We start from the raw sequence: 15,322 nt of genomic DNA on the forward strand, positions 1-15,322 counted from the left end.
GGCCAAATTAGATCCGCCATTTAAAATTTTAAAAATTGGATATTATATTCGTAATAAGCGACCCCAAAAACCCTCGAGTAACAAGTTTCAAGCAAATTTAATGAGTTTTTACAAAAATTGTCCGCCATATTGGATCCGCTATTTTGAATTTTGAAAATTGGACTTCTGATTCGTGATCAGCGATCCCTAAAACCCCCGAGAAACAAATTTCAAGCTAACCTAATAAATTTTTGAAAAATTTGTCAGCCATATTAGATCCGCCATTTTGAATTTTAAAAATTGGATTTCATATTCATAATTAGCGACCCCAAAAACCCCCGAGTAACAAGTTTCAAGCAAATTTAATTAGTTTTTAAAAAAAATTAGCCGCCATATTGGATCCGCCATTTTGAATTTTGAAAATTGGACTTCTGATTCGTGATCAGCGACCCCTAAAACCCCCAAGTAACAAATTTCAAGCTGATCTAAACACTTTTAACAATTTCGTACTTTCGAATCAAATTTTGAAAAAAATTTGAACTTCAAACTCCATTTTTGAGCCGCCATTTTAATTTTTAATTTTCTCTATAGTCCTATCTTCTAGGTTATATATCTATGTCACGTTATTTGTAACATTTGGAATTATTTTTTCGCTATTTCATAGTAGAAAAAATTGAAAATTAAACAAAATTTGGAAAAAAATCGGACTTTTTTTATAAAAAACATTAATAACTTTTTTGTTTATAAATTTTTGACTTTTTTTTTAACGCCATTCGATAGAGTGCATATGAAAACATAAGAAATGATGATTCGTGAATTTTTCTATTGATTTTTAAGTACCGAAATAAGTCCTCAAACTTCATGCCAAAATTTTGTCCATTTGGGCGTTAAAGGGTTAAACAAAATTAAAGGCAAGGCTGCAGAATATATCTTGCATTCTCAAGTTGAAACTCTTGGAGAACTCCTTATAGAACTCGAGGAATCATTTTCATTCTCAGATGATTTCGGAACGATTCTAGGCGAGATAACTAGTATGCAACAAGGTGACAATGAATTGGTAATCGACTACGCGGCAAAGGCACGTAAATTACTTTTTAAACTGTCTCAGCTTTCGCGAAAAGATATTTCACATCCGCATTTACAGTCAAAATTAGTAGAAAACGACAAACTAGTTACGAAATACTTTACTTAAGGTCTCATTCCCAATATTGAATTTCGTGTTAATCTTCGTCTTCCTACTAACCTCCAAGAAGCTATCATAATTGCGTTAGAACAGGAAAAATATGTTTCCAATGTCCGTAAACGTGGTGTTTTTTCTGACGAAAAAGAACAAGAGAGTTCTAAAGGTGACGCAAAAAAATCGAAATTAGTTCACAATATTGATAACAATCGTAAAGATAAATGTTGTTTTACGTGCGGAAAAAAGGACACATCTCGCGAAATTGCCCCAATCGCGCAAAACCTGAATCGTCAGACGATAATCAAACGGATAATAGTAATACAAATAAAAACGGTAATAACTCTCAAAAAAGCGGCAATAATAATCACAAAGGTAAAAATAATAACAAATCTAAAAAAGGGGGTTCTAATAATAAAAAAGGGGGACAAAACTCACAAGGTAACGGAAAACCGTCAAATAATAATAATAATAATAATCCTAAACCGGAATGCGAATTTTGTAAAAAGAAAGGCCACACTAACGAAAATTGCATTTTAAGATTATTAAAGGATTTAGAAAAATCAAGATCTGTATGCGCGATTTCGACATCTCAACATTTAAACTCCAACCCTGCTCTTTGCGCGAGCACGTCTCAGAGCAGCCAAATGTAGAATCCATAAAAAAAATTATGCTCCCTGTGAATAATAATGAAGACGATTCATCCAAACCTATTGTTGAAGTATCAGATAAAAGTATTTTTAATTTCAATGCTAAACTCCTAATCGACACCGGAAGTGAACTAAATTTAATTAAATTCTCTCGAGTGTGGAATAAGAAAAGTATTAATAAAAAAGATGTATTATCTTACAGGTATTGGAAAAGGTACATTCAAGACACTCGACAGTATTAATCTAAACATTTTCAATAGAAATAGTAAATTTCATGTGGTACCTGACAATTTTCCTTTAAAAACATGCGGAATTTTAGGTGCAGAATTTCTTACAGAAAATTCTGCTTCCATTCAATTCAATAATGACGGTCTGACACTTCAACTTCCGCCTACAGAAATTTCACGCCCGTGTAAAATAACTATACCTGCCAGAACTAGAAAACTAGTCTCTTTGCCTCTTGATAAATCAAACACTATTTCTGTAGGGTTATTAGAAAAAATTGATGTTGGTAAAGGTGTCATCTTAGGTGAGAGTCTAGTTAGTGCAAAAAATGGTCATGTGAAAGTTTTCGCAATCAATACAACGATGCACGATGTAGAAGTCTTACTGCCACCTGTTAAACTCAAAGAGGTAGAAATAGTTGTTCCGAGTAAAAAATTACCAAAAAACATATCAAAAAAGTCATCTGAAAGAGTAAAGAAATTAATGAAACTTTTCGATTTCTCAGGATTAAATGAGGAAGAGAAAAATAGTATTTTGGTACCCATAACTAAATTTGCACATCGTTTTTACGTTGAAGGAGATGTTCTAGAAGCAACTGACCTAGTGACCCACAGTATCCAAACGACAGACGACACTCCAATTTTTCAAAAACAATACAGACCGGCTGAAACTTTAAATAATGAAATTAATAAACAAACAAAAGAATTAAAGAAAAATGAATGTATTAAAGATTCTGACTCACCGTATAATTCACCTCTCTGGATTGCTCTGAAAAAACCAGGGCCGGACGGAAAAAAGAGATGGCGGATGGTTATTGACTTCCGTCGTCTCAACGACATAACAGTTAAAGATTCATATCCTCTTCCCCACATTACATCAATTCTTGACCAACTAGGGGGAGCACAATACTTTTCCACACTTGACCTTGCTATTGGATTTCATCAAATAAAAATGCATCCAGACTCTAAAACTAAGACTGCTTTTTCTACTCCTTTTGACCTTTATCATTTTAATAGAATGCCCTTTGGGTTAAAGAATGCTCCGTCCACTTTCCAGAGACTTGTTGATAGGGCGTTGACAGGGCTGCAGAACATTGAACTCTTCGTTTACATGGATGACATTGTCATCTATGCCAAAACTCTGCAAGAGCACACACGTAAATTTGTTAGTCTTCTTGAAAAACTTGACAAATCAAAGCTCACCTTACAACCTGAAAAATGTTTATTTTTACAAAAGGAGGTGACTTACCTTGGTCATGTAATTACAAAAGATGGTGTTAAACCAGACCCTAAAAAGGTAGAAGCGGTTAGAAAATTCCCTCGTCCTAGAACTCCAAGAAATATAAAACAATTTCTGGGACTTGCAGGCTACTATCGAAAATTTATAAAAGACTTTTCTACTATTGCAAAATCACACTCTCATCTTCTTAAAAAGGATGTGAAGTTCAGGTGGACTGAAGCACAGGATGAGGCTTTTAATAAATTAAAAAATACTCTTTGCACTGAACCTCTGCTCTAGTACCCTGACTTTACAAAAGATTTTATTGTAACTACCGATGCTTCTCAGTACGGAATTGGCGGAGTTCTTAATCAAAATTTTGATGGAAAAATTCTTCCTGTTGCTTATACCTCGAGAACACTGATTGATGCTGAAATCAATTATTCCACAATTGAAAAAGAACTTTTAGGAATTCTTTTTTTGGTCGAATCTTTCAGACCTTATCTTTTCGGGAGAAGATTCCAACTCCAAACTGATCACAAACCTTTAATATGGTTGCACCATATGAAAAGCCCTAATTCAAGGTTGCTCCGATGGCGACATCGTTTGAGCGAATATGATCACGGAATCGAGTACATTAAAGGTACTAAAGACACAGGTGCTGATGCATTGTCACGTAATCCATGTGATATGAGTGAGGAAATTCTGCAAGGTATCACCTATGACATAACCTTAAATGACGATGTTGATCCATTAGAAATGAATCCTAAACTTTTACACAAGGTGAATTGTACACCTGTGTATCCTTCAAAATCCTTTGACGAATCTGAAAGTGATAACTTACTTAAAGCAGTTTTCCTCGGTATTAACTGGAGTAAAAGTGATAGTGAATCGGGTAAACTTGACGAAATAATTTCTGAGGAGAATTTCCAGACCACAAGCATGGAGATTATCGAGGATAATCCAATTGACGCAAACAAGTCAATTAGTTACGATGAGATTAATAATCTGCGAGATCGTAAAGTGGACTGCAGCCACGAAATTGATGCAGAACAAAATAATAGTTCGTGTACCAATTTCATTCATGCTGGATTTGAGCTAGAGGCAAAAAATCCAAGTAGTGGTGAGATTCTCTCTGAAATAAACAATGATTCCGATGAAATTTCTGACGAACAAAGTAGTGACCTTGAATTTGAAAATTTTAATGAAACAAAACAGACAGATAAACTTCAATATGTCTTAAACGTTAAAAACCTACAAAGTTCATTTTTCATTACAAAAACTAAAGTAAATCATGACAGAATAAAAAATTGTTATCCTCTTGACAAAAGTAAAAATCCACAGGACAACTCTCCTCCTAACCAACATTTTTCTTGCATAAAAAATTCTAAAGATTATTTGTATATGAGAGAAGATAATTTAGCAATTTTTATTCCTGCTGACAGAAAATTTACTACTGAAACAAACAAACAATTACTGACTGAAAACAGAATGAAAATTGACGATTTACTTAATGAAGACACTGACAATATTGAAGTTGGTAATGTTATTGTTTTCAAGTATGAAGAACATTGCGTGTTTAACATGATAATTAAACCGACTTTCGACTCAAAACCAACTATTACTGACGTTATTTCTACTCTAAATGCTTTAAAGGTTGCAATGGATCAGTTGGAGATTGATTCTGTTAGTATTTCCCGAGTCGGAAATGGATTGAATCAGCTGTCGTGGCCAAATATTGAATCTGAAATTAAAAAAATATTTGGTCAGGATAGTTACTCTGTCACTATTTGCTACGGTGAAGTTGAAATACCAAATGAAAGTGATATTTTAGAAATAATACGCGAAAATCACTCATCAACTACAGGCGGACACAAAGGTGCCACGAAAACTCTCGAACGAATAAGAGAACATTTCTATTGGCCAAATATGCGCGAGTCCATTAGAAATTTTGTCAAAAATTGCGAAACCTGTAAAATAAACAAATTCGTTAGAGTAAAAACGCGTCAGCCAATGTCGATTACCGATACTCCAACCGAAGCCTTCGAGAAAATCGAAATGGACATAGTTGGTCCATTACCTTAAACAGAAACCGGTAACAAATTTATCTTGACAATTCAAGATAATTTGACAAAATATTCTGTCGCAATACCTCTGCGTAGAATCGATTCTGTTTCAGTTGCTTCCGCCTTCGCAGAAAAGTTTATAGCACAGTTTAGTGTTCCCAGATAGTCCACACAGATCAAGGTCACGATTTTACAAGTAAATTGATAGAAAATTTCTGCAAGATTTTTAACATCAAACAACTTCGATCAACTGCATTCCATCCACAGTCATTGGGTTCCCTAGAAAGAAGTCATCACGTTTTAATACAGTATTTAAAAAATTTTTGCAATAGAAATAATTGGGATAAATGGATACCTTATGCCATGTTCTCATACAACACTTCCAAACACGAGGGAACGGGTTTCGCTCCACACCAATTGATCTTCGGTAAAAATGCGAGAATTCCCTCACAATTCGCAAAAAGGAAACTGTCATTAACATATGATTTGTTCTTGAAAACTCTATCTGAAAAACTTGTTGAAACACAGGCAACTGCTAGAGAATAACTTCACGCGGCTAAAGAAAGATCTAAACATTATTATGACCTGAAACTAAATTCTCAAAATTATACAGTTGATGATACCGTGTACCTCCAAAGGAATAACAAAACTTCTAAATTAGATAATGATTATTCCGGTCCCTACAAAATAATAAAGATTTTAGACGAGAATAATGTTGAAAACCAAATCACACAAAACAAAACGAAAATTGTTCATACTAACCTCCTTCGACCACAAGTTATGAAAATTTTCTAAAAACAAAAACATGATTTCATGACATCGGATTAAATTGACAATGTGTATACAAAATACAAAAGTTAGACAAAACAATACATACCTTGTAGAATTATGGTTGAATAAGAATTATTTGATTATTGTTGTCTTCATTCCCTTAAAGGGGAGAGTGAGAGCTGATCAACTACACCTTGCTCAGAATTTATGTAAATAATGTATAATTATTTCACTTCTCATAACAACAATATTTCTGTAATAAATAAATATAATTTTGGCAGGGTCTGTGTTGTAAATTCAGAACAAATAAATAATAATAAATGTTGACTGCTTTTGTGTTTTTGTTTACTTCTGTATGTCATTACGAACACGAACTTAAAATATTATAGATGCGCATAGTGCGTGACCGATTTAGCAACGTAAATGTACTGTAGTAACTTTTGTCCAAAAATGTTCAGCGTCATCCACAGGTATACTTCTTAAGACACACAACATTTAAAACATGACAAATGTAAATAATCTAAATATAAAAACAAAACACTTATTTAAAAAAAACAAAAAACAAAAAAAAAATATATATATATATATACAAATTGAATAAATAGTATAAATATTTTTATCTTTTAAATTTTCTATCGAAAATCTCTCTAAGGGGGAAAGTGTGACGAGCGACTATATTCTTGCTCGAATCTTTTCGATATATCGAATTAACATCGATACTATTATAATAAAGATTTAAATAATTCAATTTCAATTTAAATATTAATTATAAAACATTCATTGTAAGACACGGTGAGCTTGGATTGACTTGAACCCAAAAGTCCGCCCACCTTACCGTTTTCTTTTGGAATGACTTTGGTTATGTCTTCTGATTATTTTAAGACCAAAATGAAAATATTTGGTGGAAGGAAACTAAAATTATATTGATTTTTTTGCTTTTTTGTTGGTTATTCTGTGTTATTTTTTTTTAAAAGATTAAACTGTTAGAGCCGAATTTGAAAAATTAAATAAATTAATTTAATAATATCAAATTTTTAAAGAAACTTTAACTAAACGTGTCCTTCGGACAAAATAATTTGTAAAGGGTAGTGGATTCTTCCCTCTACTTGGTTATTGGTTCAACCAAGGGGTGAGAATCCTATCCCTTGAATTTGGAGAAGATAGGATAGTTTTAGGAATAATTAAATTATAAGCAAAAATAAGATTAAACAATATAAGATATATATTTTCCCAATGAGTCCCTAATACAAATAAAACTAATCTTTACGTGTGTAAAAAGTACGTGTGAATCTGTACGTGTGAATGAGATAATCGTGTGTGTCGTAAAATGTAAGCTGTTTTTACTCACTACTTGGTATTCTGTACTTCGAAATTCGAATCCAATGACGAATCTTGTTTTTATCCTCTTTACTATGAACTTTAATATTCCTTAGATAATGCACAATGCTGAGACTTCAATTCTTTTACTCTTTAACATAATTTATGATTTCTTTAAATTTATTTTCACTTCTTTTATTTTAATATTTCTTTTCAATTCCCTATATTTAATTTTTATTACGTAAATTCTTTCTATTTATTTTCTTTCAGTATATTTCAATATTTTTCTTATATTTCTTTGATTCCTTTAATTACACAATTTAATTATTTATATTCAATATATATATTTTCAATTCAATCTTCTTTAACTTTTATTTATTTATATTATTCTCAATTGTATTCACTTTCTTTAAACAAACTTTTTATTCAACCGTTAGACTTTCGATACGATTAACACGGCTAAATGCCGGACTTAGAACTTCAGGCTACAAAGGCCTGGACTAAAACTGCGGGCCTAAACTGCCCGGGCTAACTGCCGGCTACAACGGCCTGGCTTAAACTGCCTCGATTTCCCGGTGTCAATCAATTTTATTGAAAGACGATTTAGTGGGGAAATCGTATGTTAAGTTCATTGTACTTGACTGTTGTCAGGTCAATTTCTGCAACCTTGCAGATTTAGGCAGTGGTGTGATCCGAGTTCAGTGACTTGGATGCACCACTCCTTATATTGAGCAATTTAACTTTGATATTTTCTAACTAATTTTCAAAAGGGTCAATAAACTGTTTGTCCAAGAAAAGGAATTTATTAAGAAATACCGTGTTTTATTCTTAGGCTTTTCATTTCAAATTGTGAAACTTAAAGGAATGTTAAATCTATTGAAATATATATTATTTATATAAAGTTAGATCTTTTTCCAATTAAAATATTCTGGATTAAGATATTCAAAGAGAAGAATGTCCCTTTTGTGAAATTTGTTGTTGTTTTTGTGTAAATGTTTTGTGTTGTTTAACAAAATCTCATATTGCGTGTAATTGTTGCATGTAATTTTAGTTTAAGTATAATTAAAAAAAGGTATTAACAATATAAAAAGTTACGGAGTTCGGCCGTAACAAATGCCCCCCTTTTATTAGGCTGACGTCCCTTGTCAGCTGCTATGAATGCGTTATCGAAGATCCTCTTTTAAAATTTGTAGATATAACTCGTTTGAGTTTTACAAAAAATCGTATCCTGGTTATCTTGCTTTACAGAAGTTTATGTTTGAGATTGATTATGTTAATCTTTCTTAAAAACTTGCCTTACAAATTTTAATATATTTTTCATTTATAGAACATGTTCAAAATGAAATGCGATTTAACATGCCGTATGCCTAAGTTCTTTGATTAAAGTATTTTTCTACAATGTTTTTACTTTATCGTTGGTAAAAATGGTTATACAGGTCATTGTGTTTTTAGTATAATTATATAATTTTAAAAGAATTTTGTCGAATATGACTTTAAACGCTGACAACGTCTTTCACTAGTATCATATGAATAAACGTAACCATGTCTACCTAAGTTGTATTGTATGTGATTGTCATAATGAAAAAAAAATTTTTTTTTTTATTTTCGGAAAGAGAAGAAAAAAAATTGTGACGACAATTCTGTTGTCATGCCCCCCTTTTAATTAGGCTGACGTCCCTTGGCAGCCATTTCTAAATGCTTTTGTTCTTTCTTTTCTTTCCAATTTTTCTAATTCTTTTCGCGTTGTAAAGATTTGTTATAAATAAAAACAGGTAAATTATTGTTGTGAGTTTTACTTTAGTTTCAAGTTTAGTTTACAAAAAAAGCAAAAACAAAACTGGTTTTCGATGGTTTACAAGTTATTTTTGTATTTAGCATGATTAATTTTATTATTTATATAAAAAATATTTTTAATATTTTTGTTGATTTGCATATTATTTTTGTATTTATTATGACGCATTTTTAAGTATTTTAAGGTCTAGAGTGGTAAAAAAAACTGTTTTAATTTTTTTTAAACATGTCTTTTAACTCTATTACTAAAAACAGAATTCTAACTCTTTATATTTTAATTGCATTTTTACCAATCTAGGCATTCGCTTATTTCAAGATATGTAATTTTTCTGAATTTCCATTTCACTTTTTTTATAAAATTTGAGTGACAACGTTTATTATTTCAAGTATTTTCTAATTGATCCTTATTTTTAAATGTATATTGTAAATTATAAAACCTATAGCTATTTTTAGTATACAACTTTTTTAGGGTGCTATTAATTTCAAACGAAGAATACATTAAATATTTTTACTTTTAATAATTTGAAAAAACATAATTTCATAGATTCAAAATTTGAATTTATCATAACAAATTGTTTTTGCTAGAAATTTATAATTATAAACTTTTTTTTTTAACGAAGATTGTCGAATTTATTTATCATTTCAATTTTTCTTAATGCCGTTATGAAATAATTTTACATAGGTTGCAGAATATTTTTATTACACAATAATAAGATAAAAATTTTATTTTTGCAAAAAATACTTTCATAGGTTGGAATATTGTGAATTTTTATACTTTTCTTGAAAAAATTCTATTTAAAATATTTTTTTGAATTGTAGTAAAATGTTTTTTTTATCTTTATATCATTAAATTATTTTAATATGTGGTAGCAAGAATATATTTTTATTAAAAAAAATGTCTTTTTAACTATAAAATTTTTGTGAATGTTTTGTAGTTCTTTTAAAAGACGTACAAAATTTAAGGAAAAAAATGTTAAATTGTATTAGTTTAACTCTGTTTCCTTATTACATTTTTGTGCAGTATGAAATAGAAATTGGTAAACAATATTGAGAATTTATAGAAGAACGGAACATTCTGATTTTTTTTAATTTCATTACTAATAGAAATTCTGGTCAAATAGTTTTGATAAAGCAAAACTTTTTAAATTATTTATTATGCTTATCCGTTCTAAAATTTTATTTAGAGCATTTAAATATAGTGCTTTGTATTGAAATTTTTCAACTTTTAAAAATTTCTTTATAAGTTCATTTTAGAAATAGTGTAAATTGAATAAGTTATCTTTTTTTTACTAAGAAAATGTAAGGCAAAACATTTCGTTTTAGATTTTCTTTTACAAAAAATTCTGTTTATCATACTTTAACTTTTTTTTTAAAAAAAAGAAGAAATAAACTGCACTTTTAATCAAAAATGGCTGTTTAAAATATTTTTAAGAATTTGCCTTTCAATATTTATGTTTCCATTGATTAATGTTTTTTTGTTTTTTTTAGAAAAAAAAACATTAAAAATGGCTTTACGTTTTCTAAGATAAATTTTTCTTTTTTTTTAATCTTTTCAAAGTGTATTTTTATTCATATTTATAATTTAAGGGTGTTAACTTTGTTAATTTATATTAGTGTTATTGGTGTTACAACAGTTTCATTTGTGCTCGAACTTTAAAGCATTCCCTTTAATATTATTTAGTGCATCATGTATTTTTAAGGAGTTATAAGAAAAATAGTCGCAGATTCTAGAAGTATTTAAAGCGTATTTTAATCTGAAATTCAATATAATTTGACAAGAGCATCAATGAAACGTAATTTTTTAGGTATTTCAACGAATACTATTATTTTTTTCTTTTTTAGATCATTGCAGTACTTTTTATTTTTAAAACACCGTTCGTTTATGGATTTAGTTAATTTGGTTAATAATAATTAAATTATGTGTAGTTGCTGTTTTATAAATAAATTAAAATGTTAGAATTTTTTTTTATTTTATTATTGCAATTTGTTAAAAATATGTTTTGTTTGACATTTTAATTTTTTTATTCATTATTATAATTTTACTTTTTTTTTATTACAGCATATCCCATTTTATTAAATTTGTTATTCCATTAGAAGCTTTTACTAGACTTATATATTTAGTGTTAGTATTCGAGCCATTGTTAAACTTTTTTTTTTTAAAAACTTATATTTTTTTTTACTAAATTAGTAAGCGAGAATTTTTTAACATTTTATGTCTCATTTTTCAATCTGATAATTGTATTCTATATTTTTAATCATTTACTTAAGTGTTGGTTTAGTTATCATTTCACTTTATTTATCATTTTATTTTTATTGTTATAATTATTTTAACCTTTTTTTTTTTTTTCATTAAGGAATTAATATTTTCGAACTACTTTACGTTTATCAATGTAGTTAGTTTGGAATTTTCTTAGTTTTATTTTTATAAATTATTAGGCAGAAAAATTTTAGTTTGACATTTTCATGCGTCTCTTCATGACGATAATTTTCATTTATTTTAGCAGCGTATAAAATTTTTAAATTTACTTAAAGCATTTATTAAGCTTATATTTTGTATACATGTTAGTAATCTACTGTTTATAAAATATGTTATAATAACTTCTGTTTTATTCCATATTTCCTTAATCTTTTATTTGTATGTTTACTTAGTTATTATTTTACTTTATCGATCTTATATTTTTTTGTATTTTTATAAGTATATTAGATATTTTACTCTAAATGAGAACATAAAATAAAGATAATTATAGTGTAATGGAAAGAGAATGATAAACTCAATTAACTAATATCTATATTACATTTAAGTCCTTGAGACTTGTAAAGTTCGAGTAATAAATTAACTATTTTACCCGGAAAAAATCGTTGAAGATATTTTGTGCTTTCACTGTTATTATTTCTGTCTCCTGCTTGATTTTACATACGTCTAACCTATTCCTAACCTCTCTGAGTAGACTTTTGTTACTACTATTTTAGGTATTTTATTTTGTAGTAGTTCATTCCCTTCGAATTTGCAGATAACTTCATTTTTCTCATTTGTCCCGAGTAAAAATGTATCCCAAAAATATTTTTGATGTATTTCTGATAATCCGTTATGCAATGAGATACAATATTCTACCATTTCTAAAATTTCTTGATTTAAACTTTTTCTAGATGATAGAATCTTATTTACGACAAATTCTTCTACCTCAGCATAAGTATTTGTTGAAATGATGACGTCTTCATTTGATACTTCATTGCCTAATTCTTCTTTTTTTTCTTCTTCATTTTTTACACTTAGTTGTTCTTGAGTTTTTGATTTGATTTTACCAGGAGGTTTTCCTTTTCTTAGTTTTTTCATAGTGCTGTCCGAATTCATATGTTGTATTAATGAATTTGAATCATCCATGACTGCAACATTCTCATTGTTTGCTTGTTTAATATCTAAAAATTCTTTACTTTTCTCAACAATTTTTTCTTCACCTTTTTGATCTGATCTTGTTTCATTTAATTCATGGCTAATTTCAGATCGTTTTGCATTGTTTTCTCGCTGTAATGTTTCGTGATTATAACAACTATAATTCTTTACGTCATTATCCTCTTCTAATTTGATTATATTTTTCCTTTTCTTCGAACTTGGCATTTGTAGTGTTTCCTTTCTATTCTCTTCCTCTTTTTCCAGCATTTTGTTGTCCAAAATACAAGTTTGGTTTTCTTCTAACGATAAACTGATTTTTCTGTCTAAATCTCCATGTATGTCCATCTTTTTCTTGTTTGGTGGTTTTTCATTGATGTTGATATCTTCTTTGTCGTCGTCGAAAGTACTTATAATAGGATCCATATACATTGCTGTTTGTTCTTCTTCTTCCACAGGTTTTTGTATTTTTTGAATGGTCTTTTTGTTAATTGATTCTTCGCTTTTGCTTACAACTTGTGGCTCATTCGCTGGGGTTGAGACACTATAATTTAATTGACTTTCAACCCTAAAGGAGTTTTGGTCTGTGAGTGAGTTCTGCAAACACATTGAATTATAAATATTAGAATATATTTCGTTAAAGCTCATTGTATAAGACTCTTCGTAGTTGTCATATCTGTGGTCTTTTTGATCATCTCTACTGTAACCATCCTGGACGTCCTTGTATCTTTTATATTCGTTTCTAAATCTGTGTTGTAAATTTCCGTATTCGACATTGTACTCGTCGAAATTCCGATCATAGTTATAAAAGTCTTCTCTTCCATAATCTTGCCAATCCATGTTCCTGTTTTGTCCATTTTTTCTAAAACTCTTGTCCATATTCTGATTGTTAAATTTATTGTAGCCTCTATTTTTTCTTCTATGTTGTTGACCCCATTTTTGTCGTTGGTTCCTTGGTTGATACGTGTTGTAATGGTCAATGGCATTGTAATTTGTTCTCGAAAAATCGTAGTTAGAGGGAGAGGAGTTGTCGAATAGAACATTTGGAGAAAAATTTTCTTTTAGATGATCTAATAAGTCTATCAAAATTTTAAATTGGATGCCAATAGTGCTAGCTTTTGCGGTACCTTCTAATTTATCCAGTATAATTGTTATTATAAGGGCTTCACAAGTAATTGGCATTCGTGAAGCTACAAATGTTATTTGTTCTATGAATTCTTCAACTGGTATGTTGTATCCATCAAAAAATTTTAATTGTTTTTCGAATAGTGTTAATGACAATGCAAGATTTAATCTTTGATTGACTATCCGAGAATCTTCTCCACGGTTTACTTCCGACATTTTCTAAACGTTATTCCTCTGTTTGCGTATTTCTGCTAATTCAGCATGATTTATTTATTGTTCTTCCAACTGATGAAGGTTTATTTTTAATATGTTACTTTTCATTCTTCTATTTCGTAGACTGATTTCACCTAAGTCATTATCTTCAAAATTTTTGTGCTATAAAATTTAAAATAAAAATCCTAAGTTTTCTTAATTTTCGAAGTTTAATAAAATACTAAATTTGTCTCCATTTTTCTATGCGTTTTAACTAAGATTTTTATTCAATTTATAATTTTAGGTTTTTTAATTTCGTTAAAATTTTATTTGCTATTTATCAAATATGAATTTTATTGAAAAGGAAACAATAAAAGGTGTATTTATTCATTTAAATTATACAGAAGTAAATGAGTTTTTCTTTAATTGTCTATATAAGCATTTCTTTCAATGTCTACTTCCTACTGACCTACACACCTGAAGTGTAACCTGACACAGTGTCGCGTAACCGAGTTCGTATACCTATCTAATTTAGCACATTGTCTCTCTATATTTCATTTCCAATTATTCTTTTTATTTACTCATAAAAATAAATTTAATTAATTTCGCAAACAATTTTTGTCATTTCCCGAATTTTATCTTTATTGTTGCTCTTCAAGACGGAGGATTCTTTTCTGGATTACTTCGAACTTTGAACCTCGTTTTGCTTCTTGGGTTTTTATTCTTTATGTCAATTCTCGTTTATCAATTTTTTCAGTTTATATTACTTATATTTGAATTTAAAATAAATGCTCCCTGTTTAGGCAGAGGTAGTACGAAAATCAAACTCTACTAACAACAGTACGGGGAGACTGTGGTCCGTTGTGAGATGTATGATTAAATTCAATATTAATTAAAATTTTACATTTAATTAATATTGTATTGTTTCGTTTTTGAACAAAATTGCTGAATATTCACTGCTAACGAAACTTTCGTTTTCGCTTGAAGAAATAAATTCTAAGCGTCCGTGAAAGTCGAGCGTATGAATGGTACAATATGCTTTTTTAAAGGAATTAAAAATACATATAACTCACTTCAGTAACTTTGAGGATTTGGTTAAATAAAATAAGATGGATAGATGATGATTCTGGAGCATTTATTTACTTTATTTATTTTTATTATTTTTTTTTTATTAATTATGTATTTATACACCTTGTTAAAATTCGCAAAGTAAGCTCTAAATTCTTTATTGTTTATTTTTTATAATTTTTCATAAAAATTCTTAGACTCTTTTTTTTTATAAAAAACTTTACTCAAACTTGTATTTTAGTACCCGTAATTAATGGGGAATTTTAATTTTTGTAATTTAAAACAAAGAATTTAATTTTAATCCTCTCACTTGCCCAAGTGGCTACACACTTCCGGCAAGGTTAAGTCAAGGAAT

General features: G+C 29.2%; 1 protein-coding gene across 1 annotated transcript; it reads right to left on the minus strand.

The window, feature by feature from the left end:
• Positions 1-12,114: 12,114 nt before the first annotated feature.
• LOC122507265 (RING finger protein PFF0165c-like) lies at positions 12,115-13,923 on the minus strand. The gene has a single exon (XM_043619882.1). The coding sequence runs from the start codon at positions 13,921-13,923 to the stop codon at positions 12,115-12,117; it is 1,809 nt and encodes a 602-aa protein (XP_043475817.1).
• Positions 13,924-15,322: the final 1,399 nt, after the last annotated feature.

This window comes from Leptopilina heterotoma, unplaced genomic scaffold (genome assembly GCF_015476425.1).
Source record: "Leptopilina heterotoma isolate Lh14 unplaced genomic scaffold, ASM1547642v1 Lhet_456, whole genome shotgun sequence".
NCBI lineage: Eukaryota > Metazoa > Arthropoda > Insecta > Hymenoptera > Figitidae > Leptopilina > Leptopilina heterotoma.

Excerpts from the sequence above, each read along its gene's own strand:
- LOC122507265 (XM_043619882.1), bottom strand. The coding sequence starts at position 13,923 with ATGTCGGAAGTAAACCGTGGAGAAGATTCTCGGATAGTCAATCAAAGA.